Here is a 14,938-nt window from a genome sequence, read left to right as displayed (position 1 = left end):
TAGAGTGGTAGGAATGGAAGAGAGCCATTGGGCAATCAAGGGCTTGCACACAGAGCTACGTGTGTCTAACTATCCAGGTGCCTGTGCCCCCACTGGAAAGAAAGGCACCTGAGTCCAGTCAATCTGTCTGCTTTTCTTTCTTTTTTAGACAGGTTCTCATTATGTAGCCATGGCCAGCCTAGAACTCACTAGATAGACCAGGCTATCCTCAAACTCATGGAGATCCACCTGCTTCTGCCTCCCAAGGGATTAAAGGCATGCTTTGGGTCCAGTCTTAACCAAACGCATACCCCTTCACTCCCCAGCTCCCTCAAACTGTCCATAACCTCTTCCCTATAACATGGTCATTCCCTAATATAGGCAACACCTAAATTGCCAGTTGGAAAGGGAAATGCCAGGAAAGCTAAAGAGCTGTTGGATTTCGGCAGCAAGTATAGTGTTCAGGGAAAAAGAAATTTGGAGAGCCAGGAACTCCATCAATCTAAAACAAGACCTCTCTTTCCCATGGACAAATGAATTCTCCTGGACTAACCCTCTCCTGCCCCCTCATCCAGATCCCAGGTTCTCATGTCCCATGTCCCCGTAGGACATGAGACAGCTCCCCTATGTAAAAACCCTCTCTGGAGTGTGTGTGGGTGGAAGAGCTGGGCTCCATTCATGGACCATGGTCCAGGCAGGGGCTCCAGTTCCAGTAGGTAGGAAAAGAACTCGTCATTTCCGGGGCCTTCACCAGGGCTTGGTGGCTCTGGGCTTTCTGATTGGGTGGAAGTGGCCTGGGCAGGCTTGTGACCCTACAGCAGAGGAGGGGCTGTGCCCCAAGAGTGTCTTCCTACCTACCTGCTCCCCAGAGTGCTGCCCTGCTGTGCACCTTGGTCCTGGAGCCCTTCTCCACCCGGTGAGTGACAAGCACATTTGGGGTTAAGTGAGGGTATGGTATGAAGAACAAAACAGAACCGGACTCTTGGCTGGGGGAGGGGCAGGCACACTGGAACCTACAGGCACTGACCTTTGTCAAGAAGAGTGGAGCCTTCCCAGAATGGGAGGAGCGGGACAGAGCAGAGAAAGGGGGTTGGGTACTGGTTTATGAGGGACTATTCACAGACTTGGTAGAACTCAGAGCAGTCCTGGCTGCCTTAGGGCCATGAGAAAATAATAAAAGAAATGCATATGGGGCTAGAGAACTTCGCACGAAGGGACATAATCCTAATCCCATTCTCATATGGTCACTCTTGTTAGCGTAAGGTTCTGAATCCTGGGCCTGGGGAAGCTGGGTCAGGTGAGCCACAAGAAGAGGGTGTTGAGAGGAGGGCTTGTAGGTGTTGACAGACCTACAGGAGATCCCAATATTGAATCAGGTGCAGGCCTCTTTGCTCAACTTGTGAAAAGCGGGGGTCCTATGAAGGCACTGGAAGGGATCTGGAGGGGGCGGGGAGGCAGGTGTGGCTGAGACAGATGCATTGGCAAGTGTCTAAGGCGAGATAAGCCATGTGAGGTAGGCTGCATTTTGCTCTCAGTGCCTCGGCCTGGGCCACTTGCCTCAGGAAGGAAGTTCTAGTACTGTTAGCCCTTTGATTTGAATAAGGGGGCATTTCCGAACTTGGCAGTCCAAAGCAGAGTCCCAGGTTTTATTTGCGGGGCAAGAATGAGAGGCCAGTGTCTCTTTTACTTCCTGCTTCTGGTGGTCCGTTATATCTTTACCCAATCTCCTGCCTCAGCCCCACTTCAACACACGTGCCATCTGCCACTTCCTCTTCCCAGCAGACAAGCCATTTTCTACTCTTATCCATGTTTGCACAACACGTCCCTTCCCTATTCCCATCCCACATTCTCACCCACTAACAACCAAGGTTGCTCAGAATTTGAGTCCAATTAAGATACGTGTGTATATGTCATGTCTTGCTGCTCTCAACAGGACAATTGGTAGACGGAGCACCAAGACCCTGTGAGAGTCACTGAAGAACCCTGACAAAGAGACACTCTATGCTTCAGTCACAAGAAAACACGGGAGCAGCTGGAGCGCCAGCAGCCCTGGCCCTGGACAGCTCAAGGCCTTGGAGCACGTGTCTCCCGTGCCAAGCAGTCTTTTCTTTGAAACCTGATAGAAGATTCACTATTTCTGTCATTTCCAGGATAGATTCCTCAGTCCACCTGTGCCCCACACCACTCTGTGCAGAAGTGCAAGAGTGTAAGCCGCCTCCATGGCCCCGGGAAAGAGTCAGGGGAGAGGCCCCATACAGGGAGCCCCTCCAGCCAGACACGCCGGCCAGAATGGAGCTGACTGGTAAGAAAACGCCCGGGCAGCTAGGAACAAGTTCAAGAATGGCTTGGCGGGGTAGGAGGTGGGAACAATGCTGTATGAGCAGAGGAAAGGGTGTTTGCCTGGACAGCAGACACCTGTATTTCGAGTCTGGCTCCCAGATGGAGTCAGCACCTAAGAATGATTTCCCTTTGTCGACCCTTCAACTTCACTTCTAAGATCTGCTCCTGGTGGCCATGCTTTTCCTTACCGCAAGACTAACTCTGTCCAGCCCTGCTCCTCCTGCCTGTGACCCAAGACTCCTCAATAAACTGCTCCGTGACTCCCATCTCCTTCACAGCCGGCTGGTGAGCATCCCCAAGTACTATGCCTCCTATGCTCTTAACTGATAAGGTACCCCACTCTTGCACTGCCTCTCACTCCAGTGTCGCGTGTGGTCCACCACGTCTCGGTCCCGATCTGCATTCGAGTCTCTTAGAAGCTCTAGTACGGGCATGGAACAAAGGGAGGCCACCTCAGTCACCAGCCACCATCCTGCTCTCGATTTCAGCTTTTTTCCCTCCTCCCCATCTTTCTTACCAGAGTCAGTGCCCTGACATCAACCCTTTGTCTACGCCTGTCCTGCTGCCTGCTGTGGACTTCAGCCTGGGAGAATGGAAAGGCCAGACGGTAAGAGGCAGCCATGGACTGCTTACCTCACACATGCAAGGTGTAGGCTGAGGCAGGATGCTTGCCTTCAGTCTAAGGCCAGCCTAGGATGTACTGAGTCCAAGCTAGGCTGGGCTAAAGTGAGACCCCCTTCTCAAAAAAAGAAAAAAAGGGGAGGGGGGAAATCTCTTACTTTTCTTTCCCTAACTCCTGTCATCATCAGACCCCTACTGTTCCTCAGTCTTTGAAAATCCTCACCACCACCACCCCTTTTTAATGCATACAGGTGTTTGCCTGCATGCTAGAAACTGAACCTGGGTCATCTGGAAAAGCAGCAAGTGCTCTTAACTACTGAGCCATCTCTCTAGCCTCCTAAAATTCTTGAGTTCCCTAAAAATCTTACCTTCAACTTGGCCACTTTAACCCAACTTACATTCATCTATGATGAGATCTTGGGGAAATGGTGACAAATTTCTGACCAATATATCAAATAGGCTGGGCATGGTGACTGATGCTTTTAATCTCAGCACTCAGGAGGCAGTGACAAACAGATTTCTGTGAGTTCAAGGTCAGCCAGGGATGAGATTCTATCTCAAAATAAATGGATGTGAAAGTGAATGCCATAAGAAGCTGGTTAGACCCTCTTATGACTAGACCTTTTTCTTCAATCTTTTTTAATGCATTTATTTATAAAGGGGGCATGCCATGGTGTACATATGGAGGTCAGAGGAGATTTGCAAGTCATTCTTTCCTTCTACCACATTAAGTCCCAGAGATTGACCACAAGCACCTTTACCCTCTGAGCCATCTCAGTGGCTCCTCACCTTAGTCGGCATGAAGGCAGTCGGATCTGCCGTCCACAGGTGGCACAGAGCAGGAAGTACCACTAAAATAAAGGCAGGATCAGGATTCAAACTCTTGCTGGGCACTGTGACAAACTAGGGATCCCAGCAGCTCACAGGTGGGGCGAAGAGATGTGCTGCAGGCTAGCCCAGGCTATACAGTGAGATATTGTCTCAAGAAATAAAAGCAAAATCAAGCCAGGTGGCACATGCCCATACACCCTAGAATACCCTTCCTTTCCAAGTCTCCTAGGGGTCCTGGGTCTGGAGAAAAAGGATGAGTACTACAAAGGATGAGGACTACAGATCACAGCTGTAGCTCTGTGTTAGGAACAGGGTCTCACTTCCTATTTGGGCTGGCCCTGAACTTGTGATCCTCCTGTGTCAGCCCCCCAGGTGCTGGGATTACAGGCATGTGCCACCATACCTAGCTCTGCCAATTGTTAAGTCCCTTCCCATCATCTTGGTGGTTATTGTGACAGTCTTGTTGCTATGTTTAGCTTAGAAGTGCTGTAGTACAATTTTGTAGCAGAAAGAATAGGCTTGCAGCCCTGCAGCCTAGAACTAAAAGCTGTACTAAGGTGGGGTGGCTTTCTGACCAAAAGTCTAGCAAGACCAGGCTATGTTGATGGACACTGGAGTCTCTAAAGCCGAGGCCAGTTGTGAGGAGACTGCAAAGGAATTCCTGTGATGGGTGGGATCCTCATCCTGTCCAATTCTCAGCTCCTATGATTCATTCTGCTGGCTACTCCTATGGGCTCCCCACCCATTATTAGCACGTTTTTGAAGCAGTCCACTTCTTTCCAATTTCCCAGGAACAGACCAAGGCACAGGACATTCTCGGGGCAGTGACCCTTCTCCTGGAGGGAGTGATGGCAGCTCGGGGACAGTTGGAACCCTCTTGCCTCTCATTCCTACTGGGACAGCTTTCTGGGCAGGTTCGCCTCCTCTTGGGAGCCCTGCAAGGCCTCCTGGGAACCCAGGTAAGTCCGCAGTCTAGAGATCTCTAGAAACTACCCTCTTACCCAGTCCCTCTAAAGACCTGGGGAGACAAGGGAGTCTGGGTACCTTCAGTGTAGAAAGGCTGACCCATAAGGAATGCTGCCTCCCAACCATAACACCTGGCTGCTAGCAATGAACTTTTTCTCTTTAGTCAAGAGAGGCTGGTATGTGGGCCTGCTCTCTGGGCTCAGGCCCATCCTCTGCCCTCAGCTTCCCCCACAGGGCAGGACCACAGCTCACAAGGATCCCAACGCCATCTTCTTGAACTTGCAACAACTGCTCCGAGGAAAGGTGCGCTTCCTGCTGCTGGTAGAAGGCCCCACGCTCTGTGTCAGACGGGCTCCGCCCACCACAGCTGTCCTAAGCAGTGCCTCCCAACCCCTCACCCTAAACGAGCTCCCAAACAGGACTTCTGGATTGTTGGAGGCGAACTTCAGTGTCTTAGCCGGAACTACTGGCCCTGGGCTTCTGAGCAGGCTTCAAGGACTCAGAACCAAGATTGTCCCTGGCCAGCTGAATCAAACCTCCAGGTTCCCAGACCCAGGTATCCCTGGATACCTGAACAGGACACACAGACCTGTGAATGGAACTCATGCTGCAGCCTCACTTCAGACTGTGGAAGCCCCAGACATTCTGCCAGGAGCTTTGAACAAAGGCTCCCTGACACTCAGCCTCCAAAGTGGATATCCTCCTCCTCCTGTCCATGCTGATGGACACACACTCTTCTCTCCTTCACCCACCCTGCCCACGCACAGGTCCCCACCTCAGTTCCTCGCCCCCTTTCCTGATCCCTCCACCCCTGTGCCTAACTCTACCAGTCCTCATCCAATCCCAGTGTACCCTCATTCCCAGAATTTGTCTCAGGAAGCATGAGGGACACAGGCACAGCCAGCATCTGCAGCTTCTCTCAAGCACAAGCCTTCCTTCCCTGGGAAAGGGTACACAGCACAGGCTGTCATAAAACCTTAGGAGCTGGTTTGTTAACCTATCAGCAATATTCATCAGAGCAGCTAGCTGTCTTTGGTCTACTTTCTGTATAAATTTGAAAATCACAAATTCTCTGTGTTTTCTACAAAGGTCCAGACTGGCCTAGCCTTTGAACCCAGGTAGAGATTATCATTGTAGATTGGGGATTTAGCTCAGTGGTAGAGCGCTTGCCTAGCAAGCACGAGGCCTTGGGTTCGGTCCTCAGCTCCAAAAAAAAAAAGAAAAAGAAAAAAAGATTATCATTGTACCAGAAAACAAGAAGGTTCTTTCCTTTGCTTCAAGTTTAAGCCCCCAGTGCCCTCATTCCCCTCACTGTGAGGCTGAGACTGGTCAAGGGATGCTGGTCTTGATAAAGGGATAGTAAGTTACCTCTCAGAAAGGCTGCCCTGTTTAGAGACAACACTGAGCCTGGAAGAGAATAAATGAGAGGATCCAGAAGCCAACTAAGGTCAGGGAGCGATGTTCTTCACTGGGACAGCAGATCTCCTGGACCCTACCTCCCAAGAAAGCTAACAGGAAGCCTGGGGAAGTCCACACCCCAGGTAAGGCTGTGCAGGCGGTTCAGTGAAGACTAGACCTGTGGCAGCTGAGCAAACAGCTGAGAGCGTCAGCAGCTCAGCGGGAGCTTGGCCAGGCCTGGGCTCCTGCTTCCCTCCTGTGGAGGTCAGGCGGAAGTGCAGCAAGTGGCAGGAGTCGGCTCCACAGCTCACACAGCGGGACCAGCACCCGGCCCTGGAGCCTCTTCCTACTTTCCACAAAGGCATCTAAAAAGCAGCCTTGTGTGACCACCATGAACTCTACTGGGCACCCCCAAAATGAAGGCAGTCTTCTGGGGTTCTGCAAGTAAGTGCTTTCTTGGTGATAGACGTTTACGGTGTGTCAGCCTGCCGCTCCAGAGTCTATGAGAAGGCTTGTGAGACTCCTCCTTATTCTGTCCCACAGAAAAGGAGGGAACACACGCAGGCAGAGAGGCTGGGATCTCAAAGTTCCAAACATTGCCACAAAAAAGTAAGGGAAAGGTGTTCTTCACAGAGGCAGTAGGTGCCCCAGAGTCCCCCCACAACTCCGTATGGTAGGATTTATCCATGTTTTACACGCGGCGACACCAAGGCCAGATGAGCTTCCCGATGCTCACAGAGCCTTCAGGCCTAAAGAGGACACCCATCCGAGTCACAGCCCTTTCATCTACCCAGTGTGGTGCCTTCTGATCCAACATGGAGACGTCCCTGGAGAGAAAAACGCTCTTAAGAAGCTCTTGAGTAAAGAGCAGAGCTTGTGGTGCGATGCCGAGTCAGCCATCTCCAGGTGTCCCTGTGGGCAGAACCTGGAGAAGAATCAACAAACGCACAAAGCTAAAAAAAAGTTACAAAAACCCCAGACAGAGTCAGTTTCTACACAGGAGGGAGTAGTTCATCCACACTAACGCTAGGGTGCCGTTAAGTGTCATTTGTTATAACACTACAGGAGGTTTAACTTTGACATTTAGGACGAGTAAGATGGCTCAGTAGGTGGAAGTGCTTAATGTGCAGGCTGGTCTGAGCTTGACGCGCATGGGAAAGGAAGGGACTGATTCCCAAAAGCTGTCTTCCAATTCCATTATGCATGCCATCACAAGCTGACGCCCACACTTGCACATACACATCACACACACACAAATGAAAACAATAAATCCAAGTTAAAAGGAAAAAAAGTTGGACACGATGGCCTGTAAACTCAACACTTGGAAGGTAGAGGAGTTCAAGGCCCACCTTCACCTTCAGCTATGTAAGGATTTTCAGTCCAGCCTAGACTGCGACTCTGTCTCTCTTTTCTTTCTTTCTTTTTTTTTTTTTTTTTTTTTTTGGTTTTTCGAGACAGGGTTTCTCTGTGTAGCTTTTGGTGCCTGTCCTGGAACTCATTTGTAGACCAGGCTGGCCTCGAACTCAGAGATTCCCCTGCCTCTGCTTCCCTGAGTGCTTTGATTAAAGGCGTGTGCCATCGCTGCCCAAGACTGTCTCAAAAATTAATTTTCATGGCAGGGACATAGCTCAATGGTAGGGCTCTTGCCTAGCACACACAAAGTCCTGAGTTCAATCCTCAGCACGGAGGGGGGTAAAACACCATAATCATCAAGACAAACACTTTACAGCACAGAGAAGTTGACACCCAGAACAAGGTAAGTCAGAGGCAAAAAAATGTGGGTCCTCGGCGCTCAGAACACAAGTGAGGCTGAGACACAGCTGACACTCCAGGCATCTGATACGGCTAATCTGAGAAACTGGTTTCTGCAATGTAAACTGATCTGAAACCTGCCCTCTTAAGACTAACCCTGAAACTAGGTGTGACAGTGCATGCCTGTAAGCCCAGCACTTTGTGGGGGTGAGGCAGGAGGATCACAAGTTCAAGGTCATGCTTGACTGTACAAGTTTCAAACCCACTGAGATTTCAGACTCTACCTTTTAAAAAACACTTTTTTAAACCTTGCCTGAAGATCCAGCTCAGTGATGTGACACTTACCTGCCTAGTCAGCTTTGGGTTGATCCCTGCACCATCAAAACCAAGGCAAAAAGTCCAAACCAAATCATTCTGTGCAGCTGATTCCATCCTTTCTTGCCCGACAACACAGACACACACACACACAACAAGAGTATGCTGGTAAGAGGGCCGATCAGCTGAAGGTGATCACCAAGCCTGACCACATGAGTCCAATCTCTGGAACCCACGTGGTCATGAAAGGGGACTCCTCCAAGTTAGGCTCTCCCTCACACATATACAAATAAACGTCTGAAGTCTTTACAAAGCACTTTTCTGCCACGCCCCCCTTTCTTGGCTGGGGCAGCCTGCTGTCCACTTGGACATTCTGTCGTGATTGCTGATGAGGGTCTCCTACCGTAACCATCTTTCTTCAACCCCTCAAAAACCTGACTTCACGGCTGACTAAAGGATTCTGTTAAGATTTACCCCAACCCCCAATGTGTCACACACACCCTACTGTGGAAGGTTTAAAAAAACTTTGCTCTCCCCTGCTGAGGCCACTCATTTTCAACCCATTTCCCTAAACACTATTTCTGACACCTCTTGTAAAGACTAAAAATAAGATGGGGAAGGAAACACCCCAGGCATCCCAGCAGGGTGACCAGCTCCTGTGACAGACCCAAGACACCAAGAGACCAACTGGGGGCCAGCAACAAAAAGGCTCAGTGGGTAAAGGAGCTTGCCCTGACATCAATCCCCAGGACCCAGATGGTGGAAGTGTGTACACACACACACACACACACACACACACACACACACACAGGGGGAGAGGGAGGAAGGGAGGGAGGGAGGGAGGGAGGGAAAGAGAGAGAGAGAGAGAGAGAAAGGAGAGAAGGGGGAGAGACAGAGGTAGATTCCCTTGTAGTACACAGAAGGCCTTGGTTTTGAGACCCAGCATTGCATACACCAGGTGTGATGAAATCCCAGGAACTCAGAAAGCAGCAGCAAGGGGGATTGAGTCCAAGGCCAGCCTGGGCTACACAGCAAAAGCAAACAAAACCCTGCATGCCTCCACCCCCAATTCAGGAGAAGAGTCTGAAAAAGTAAACTTTAATTTAAAAATAAAAAAAGTCACACACAACTTCAGATTCACGCTAAGCTCTCCCTCCCACTTGGTCTTTTACAGACAAGTCAGTTTCCCGTTGAATTTGGACACACAGTGGACACACAGCCCAGTCCCCTGCACAGGCAAACACCGCCAGCAGAAATCTACTCAGGTTTGAAGAACGTTCACGACTTGAGTGACTGAGCAGCAGGGCTGATTTCCACGAGGCTCAGAATGCCAGCTTCTTCATCAGCAGATAGACTCTGGAGTCCACCTCAAATCCATGTAGATTGTTGGCGTCGCCCTGAAGCCTCATGAGCAGGCCCCCATAGGACACATATGCAGAGCTGAAACAGAAGGCCCCGGTCCTGAGTCTGAGCTCGGAAGCAGTTGTTTCCCAGCAACTCTCCATCGTTTTGCAGTGCTGCTTACTCTAGTGGAGGAGCAAATGCTGCTATGCCCCCAAAAGGAGACTAGTCACACAAACGAAGGCATCACCGTTCACTGCAATGTTACACAGCTATGGGACTGCTGGAGAGAGGGCTCAGCCTTTAAGATCACTTACTGTGCTTGAAGAATGTGAAGACCAGGATTCACCGCCCCACAACCCCCCCAGCACCCACATGGCATCTCACGACCACCCATAACTCCATTTCCAAGGTGTCCAATGCCCCTTTTTGACCTCGGTGGTCTCATGCCTGCACATGGTACACATACAAACACCCAGGTGCATGCACACACGTGCATGCACATACACACACACACACACACACACACACACACACACACACACAAATAAACAAATACTTTTTTGAAAATACTAAGGAATCAGGAGGGTAGCACATGCCTTTAATCCCATCAGCAAGAGGCAGTAAGGTAGAGATCCCTGAGTTCAACACCAGTCTGGGTCTACATACTAAGTTTCTATGTAGTCCAGGCTACATAGAGAGAGAGGGAGAGTTTTCAACTAACAAGGGGAAACATGTTAAACAAAAAAAGAAGAAAACATTGTAAAGGAACTTAAAGGGAAAGTAAACAAAGAAAAAAATAAACTAGACCACTCAAACTCTTGCTTGTTTTTATTTTCTCAAAACAAGATCTCACTATGCAGCCCTGGCTGTCCTGGATCTCACTCTGCAGACCAGATTAACCTGATCACAGAGATCCACCTGCCTCTGCCTCCCAAGTCCCAGGACTAAAGGGGTGCACCACCATACCAGCTCTTCAAACTGTATGTAAAAAACGTTCTCCTGGGTGACTTCTGTTCTTTTTCACATTACTTCTCTGCTTCGAGTCTCTAACAACCATATTGTTTTAACAGAACTTTAAATTTCTCTCTCTCTCTCTCTCTCTATCTATCTATATATGTAGAGCTGAGGATCGAACCCAGGGTCTTGCGCTTGCTAGGCGAGTGCTCTACCACTGAGCTAAATCCCTAACCTCCAGAACTTAAATTTAAAAAAAAAAAAAGACAAATTCTTCTGCCTAGGTATGGAATACAGAAAAAAAAAAAAAAAAAAAAAAAAAAATGGACCCAAGGCAGAAGTAGAAGCATGGCCCAGTTTCAGAACAGGGAGGGGAGGGTTTCCCAGACAATGCTACTTACAGACGAGTGGCTGCTTCCGTTGAGGTCTCATCCCCCTCGATTCTGTACACTTTCCCATACATTACATACTCAAACTGGTCAGCCCTACAAACAATAGGCAAAGTTATTCTTCACAGTGACCAATAGCATAAGAGACCTTTAAAAACAGAAGCCAAAATCAGGCAGTGGTAGTGACCGCCTTTAAGCCCAGGAGGCAGAGCCAGGTGGATCTCTGTGAGTTCAAAGCCAGCCTGGGCTACAGAGCGAGTTTCAGAACAGAGAAACCTTGTCTCGAAAAATTAAAAAAAAAGGAAAAACAGAAACCGGGCCGGGCAGTGGTGGCGCACACTTTTAAGCCCAGCAACTCAGGAGGCAGAGGAAGATGGATCTCTATGAGTTTGGGGCCAGCCTGGTCTACAGAGCGAGATTCAGGACAGCCAGGGCTACACAAAGAAATCCTGTCTCAAAAAACCAAAAATGGGGCTGGAGAGATGGCTCAGAGGTTAAGAACACTGGCTGTTCTTCCAGAGGTCCTGAGTTCAATTCCCAGCAACCACATGGTGACTCACAACCATCTGTAATGAGATCTGGCTCCCTCTTCTGGCCTGCAGGGGTACATGCAAACAGAACACTGTATACATAATAAATAAACCAATCTTTTAAAAAAAAAAAAGCAAAAAGATAAAAATTAAAATAATAATTAAAATGGAAACTGATAACAAGAAATGCCATAGAAGCGAGACCTTATTTGGCTCTCACATCAATTCAATGAGCAAGACCATCTGTATTTTATTGATGAAGAAATGGAGGCTGAAAGTAGTGGAGCTGAGAAGTGAAAATTCAGTATGGCTGTCCTAACTGGCTCTGTAGACCAGGCTGGCCTCAAACTCACAGAGCTCCTGCCTCTGTCTCCCAATGGCTGGGATTAAGTGTGTGCACCACAGGCCGGCTACTCCATAGTCCTTCTGTCACACGAAGCTCCCTCCCAAAAATCTAGATTACTATGGAATCATTTTCTCAGCCTTAAAAAGGCTCCAACTGCAGGGGGTGGTGGCATACACCTTTAATTCCAACACTGAGGAGGCAGAGGAGGTAGATGTCCTCTGTGAGTTCCAGGCCAGCGTGTGGTCTACATAGTCCAAGCCAACCAGGACTACAAAGTGAGTCCCTGTCTCCACTAAATAAATAACTGCAGCTCACAAGCTCACACTGCTCTTAGTAAGTAATAAGGCTGACTGCTTGGAATTTTTTTCAAATTTTTTAGAGACACGGTCTCTTGGAGTCTAGATTGGCGTTAGACTTATATGAAGCCAAAGATGTTCTTGAACCCCTGATCCTCCTGCCTCATCTCCCAAGTCCTGGAATTACAGACACAAAGCATCGCACCCAGTTCCTGTTGTCTGAATTCTAAGTGCAACCATGTCTTTTCCTAGAATTACAGAGAGGTCTTTCTGTATACTACTTATCTATTCGGTCCCTCCTTTCCTACTCTACTGCCTCACCTGGAAGGCCTGTCATCTGTGGGATTGTATTCACCGTCATCCAAGGTACCATCTTCATACAAAGTGCTAGCTATGACCAATCGGAACTTGTCACCTGAAAAGACCATCAATATCAAGAGTGAAGGAGCAGAAGCTAAAGACCTAGAACCTCTTTTATTGCCTGTGCTTGACACTTACCTAAGTCTACGGGGTAAATCTGAATGTTTACGTCCAAGATGAGGTCCATCTTGAAAGATTCACTCTCACAGTGCAGCCGAGATACTGGGAAAGAGTGGCAGACATAATTACAGAGGCCACTTTGTGAGTCAAATGCAAGAGAACAAACCACCCAACAGGTCCGCACCCACCAGCCTTGCTCTGCACCACCAAAGCAAAAGTGCAAAGTTGAAAACCTCAGAAGGTGACAGGATCCCAAGAAAGAAGCAAAACTCCTCCGGCAGCAACCCGGCTCTAAGCATGCCTAGATGGTTTGGACTAAACTTCACTCTGAACAAGACAGTTACTTGTCCAGAGATTCCTTCTTCCTGGTAGGCACTCTGCCGAGGGAATCTGCCGGGTGTGTTGAGAACTGACACCTGTCTTTAAAAAAAAATAATAATAATGCTGGGCAGCGGTGGCGCACGCCCCTAATCCCAGCACTCGGGAGGCAGAGGCAGGTGGATCTCTGGGAGTTCGAGGCCAGCCTGGTCTCCAAAGCGAGTTCCAGGACAGCCAGAGCGACACAGAGAGACTCAGAGAGGGGGCAGGGGACGGACTGTCGCCAGGCAAAGTGACACCAAGAAGAAACAACTTCCGGATCACTGGGAAAATACATCAAGCGATCGGCTGAATTGAGAAAAGAAGACTTCGAAAAGAGCTGACAATTCCACAAAACCACGGGTTCGGAAGACAGGCAGGTAACTCGCTGCACAGCCCGAAGTAACAAAACAGGTAAGGCCCCCTCTGCCTGCTCCCAGAACAGTTAAGTGGGAGAGGCGCGCGGCACAGCACCTAATACTCCACAGGGAGCTGGAAAAGTGCCCAGGGGTTTCCGGCAGCAAAGCCTCGGGCCACCCAGGCACAAGACACCGCAGATATAATGGGAAAAGCTGTCTCAAGTTTCATTATGAAAAAAGCTGTTTCCTGAGGGAGGTACCGAGAGGGTGGGACGGGCCACTTGGGTGGGCATGGTGGCCTCTTCCTTCAGCCCTCCCCCTACACCTTACCTCGGTCAAATTTCTTGCCTTCTGGGTCAATGTCTTTCACGTCAAAAATATCCTCGAACAGGATGCCCGCCATCGTAAGGGGCACGAGAGCTGCAGAGGTGCGGAGCGCGCGGCCGCCACGGGGAATTCGCGCACCCCCTCACGTGGAGGAGAGACGGCAGGGCGGAGCACCGCCCCCAAAGCGGCCACCGGGCAGAGGGCGCATGCGCACAGGCTGCACTCACGCAGCCACTTCCGCTGCCTCCCCCTCGGGGCTTCTTAACTTCCGCCGGGAAAGGCCACCTCGGAGCAGCTCGGGCCTTGTGGGCGAGTCCCCAAGCGCAGTGACTCCGCCCAAGGCGGGGACAGACTAAAGCCCCACCCCCGGCGGGTACCGCGCTGCGCCCAGCTCTACGGCGCCCTCTCCAGACCCCGGATCCCGACGCTCGGGAAAGCTTGGGGGCCTAACCCAGCCAGGAACCTTGATCCTTGGCCCAGAGAAGCCCGGCCCTCGCCCTTCCCTGCGGTCCGCGTGCCGGCCGAGGGCACAGTCCGTGCCGCAGGCGGGTGGAGGAGAACCCCGCCCGCAGAGCGCCCGCCCAGCGGGACGTAGTGCCCAGCCCCTCGGACCTCGGATTGCCACCAAGGTCCCCCACGCTGGTCCGAGCTGGCTCGGACTAGCTAGACGTCACCCGAGCCGGGTCCGTCCGGTTTGGGAATTTGCCATGATGTCACTCTCAGGGAGAGGAAAGCCCGCATTGTGCTCTCCCCGGGGCTTCACCTCCTCGGCACTCCCGTCTTCCCTTGGCCCGGCTTAGCACTAACCTCACACTCTGATCCCCTGCAACACTGCCAATTGAACTTGGTACTGCCTGTCACCCCACTATACTACCCTCTTCTGGACACTGATCTAGTGCGCCTTCACCCAACATCAGCCTTTCTCTGGGAGGCGACAGCTCGTAGTGCCCTCTTTCTAGGTGCTACCTCCTTTCATTGTAGCCCCGGTACTGGGCACCGTACCCTCCCCCCTTGAGCACCCTGTTTCCTGAATGAGTCTTCGTCCTGGTACTACTGTTCTACACAGATTTCTGGACACCGTCCTCTCCAGTGGCACCAACCTAACACTGACCATCTCTTTTGTGCCCACGCCACACTGTTCTCATCCCTCCCAGGACCCTGAAAGACAGTGTGGAGCCCCAGCAAGCCGCTCCCTCGAGACGTCAGCAGCTACTCAAGCTCCCCCTCTAAGCGATGCCTGGGAGGAGCGACCTCTGCTCCCCCACACCCGCCTCCCAGGAACGGCCTCCCCCGCGCCAATAGCTCCCTTCCCTCGGGCCTCACCCCTTCCCGTCCCCTCCCACCTCCACCTCCG

At 50.7% G+C, this 14,938-nt stretch overlaps 2 protein-coding genes across 6 annotated transcripts; one reads left to right on the top strand and one right to left on the bottom strand.

Annotated features, from left to right (window-relative positions):
* The first annotated feature begins 212 nt into the window (after positions 1–212).
* On the top strand, positions 213–5,913 carry Thpo (thrombopoietin). Of its 4 annotated transcripts, none has more exons than XM_036203606.1 (6): positions 213–893; positions 2,129–2,281; positions 2,477–2,604; positions 2,840–2,926; positions 4,563–4,730; positions 4,972–5,913. In XM_036203606.1, exons 1-6 carry the CDS (start codon positions 590–592, stop codon positions 5,620–5,622), a joined length of 1,491 nt encoding a protein of 496 aa, XP_036059499.1. In that variant the 5' UTR covers positions 213–589; the 3' UTR covers positions 5,623–5,913. The 4 variants fall into 4 exon arrangements, with proteins under 4 accessions (XP_036059499.1, XP_036059503.1, XP_036059500.1 ...); XM_036203610.1 differs by having other exon boundaries at positions 772–895; positions 2,130–2,281; positions 4,960–5,912; XM_036203609.1 differs by having other exon boundaries at positions 833–895; positions 1,913–2,281; positions 4,960–5,912.
* Positions 5,914–9,284: 3,371 nt separating this feature from the next.
* On the bottom strand, positions 9,285–14,838 carry Polr2h (RNA polymerase II, I and III subunit H). Of its 2 annotated transcripts, none has more exons than XM_036203956.1 (5): positions 13,588–14,838; positions 12,560–12,643; positions 12,383–12,476; positions 10,902–10,985; positions 9,285–9,642 (listed from the first exon to the last, which is right to left on the bottom strand). In XM_036203956.1, exons 1-5 carry the CDS (start codon positions 13,658–13,660, stop codon positions 9,525–9,527), a joined length of 453 nt encoding a protein of 150 aa, XP_036059849.1. In that variant the 5' UTR covers positions 13,661–14,838; the 3' UTR covers positions 9,285–9,524. The 2 variants fall into 2 exon arrangements, with proteins under 2 accessions (XP_036059849.1, XP_036059850.1); XM_036203957.1 differs by lacking the exon at positions 13,588–14,838 and adding an exon at positions 12,775–13,005.
* Positions 14,839–14,938: the final 100 nt, after the last annotated feature.

This window comes from Onychomys torridus, chromosome 12, assembly GCF_903995425.1.
Source record: "Onychomys torridus chromosome 12, mOncTor1.1, whole genome shotgun sequence".
In the NCBI taxonomy this organism is placed as follows: Eukaryota; Metazoa; Chordata; class Mammalia; order Rodentia; family Cricetidae; genus Onychomys; species Onychomys torridus.
The sequence above is the reverse complement of the archived record's forward strand: the minus strand, read 5'-3'. Positions and strand labels throughout refer to the sequence as shown.